Raw genomic sequence first — 1,272 nt, 5'->3', positions numbered from 1 at the left:
GGGGGACCAAGCCTTTTTTGTCCTAGTTCTGATTAGGTGAAGGTGGGGTCAGTTTCAAATTACTGCATCATCGACTTGGTGGAACCAATAAAATATATGTTCATATACATGCACGTTTGTATGTGTATTTAACTTGGATTTTGCTCACTACCTCTTAACTATTATGGGTTCCACAAATTGTAGTCTACTGGTGCATATGTTACGAGCATTATAATGAACTTTGCTGCCCTTCTTGCCTTTCAGAAACAAAGAAATGATGATGGCATTGGGAGTAATTCCGGTGCTGCAGGAACTCGTTGCTAATTCCAATTTTGTTGGAGCGGCAACGGCACTTTACTTGAATCTTTCTTGCCTTGAAGAGGCCAAGCCTGTCATTGGCTCGACCGAGGCTGTCCCTTTCTTGATCCGTGTCCTCCGACATGAAAATGATCCTCAATGCAAGCTCGATGCGCTCCATGCCCTCTACAATCTTTCCAGTCACCCCACCAATATTCACCGCCTTCTGCCATGTGGCATTGTCGAAAGCCTCCAAGCTCTTATTACACATTCAACTGACAACACTTTCACTGAGAAAAGCATCGCAGTTCTTATAAACTTAGCATCGCGTAAAACTGCAAGAGATGAAATTATACTGGCTCCTGACCTTGTTAGTGGGCTCGCAAAGGTTTTGGATGTTGGTGAGCTTGTTGAACAAGAACAAGCTGCAGCATGTCTGCTGATATTATGCAATGGGAACGAGTCATGCAGTCAAATGGTTCTTCAAGAAGGAGTGATACCTTCATTGGTGTCAATATCGGTAAATGGAACCGCGAGAGGGAAACAAAAAGCTCAGAAGCTTCTCATGCTGTTCCGGGAACAGAGACAACGTGATCCATCACCAGCTCCTGCTCGGCAGCCTGAAAGTAGTGACACAGTCACGTCTGCTCGAGATTCAAAGCCACCGTGCAAGTCAGAGTCGAGAAGAAAAATTGGAAGGAGCTGGAGCTTTTGGTGGAAAACCAAGAGTTTTTCAGTATATCAGTGTTAAGAGTTGCTAGGGTTTTTCTCGTCAGTGATGTAAATTTCTATCATACAATATACCTTTGTAGTATTTTCTGCCCTTTAAATGGCATCGTTTCTTGTTAGTTTCTCATAGAAATGTATAGGCTCCTTAAAGTCAGATGGGTTTTGCCTCAGCCTGCATGCTATGAAGTGATGTACCTTTGTAATCAAGATGCGAGTAATACGTATATACCAATATGAAGGTCAACATAATTCATCGATGCACGTCAA

At 43.0% G+C, this 1,272-nt stretch overlaps 1 protein-coding gene across 1 annotated transcript; it reads left to right on the top strand.

Annotated features, from left to right (window-relative positions):
• The first annotated feature begins 6 nt into the window (after window positions 1–6).
• LOC111385725 (U-box domain-containing protein 45-like) lies at window positions 7–1,266 on the top strand. The gene has a single exon (XM_023010142.1). The coding sequence runs from the start codon at window positions 254–256 to the stop codon at window positions 1,025–1,027; it is 774 nt and encodes a 257-aa protein (XP_022865910.1). The 5' UTR covers window positions 7–253; the 3' UTR covers window positions 1,028–1,266.
• Window positions 1,267–1,272: the final 6 nt, after the last annotated feature.

This window comes from Olea europaea, unplaced genomic scaffold (assembly GCF_002742605.1).
Source record: "Olea europaea var. sylvestris unplaced genomic scaffold, O_europaea_v1 scaffold32613, whole genome shotgun sequence".
Lineage (NCBI taxonomy): Eukaryota > Viridiplantae > Streptophyta > Magnoliopsida > Lamiales > Oleaceae > Olea > Olea europaea.
The sequence above is the reverse complement of the archived record's forward strand: the minus strand, read 5'-3'. Positions and strand labels throughout refer to the sequence as shown.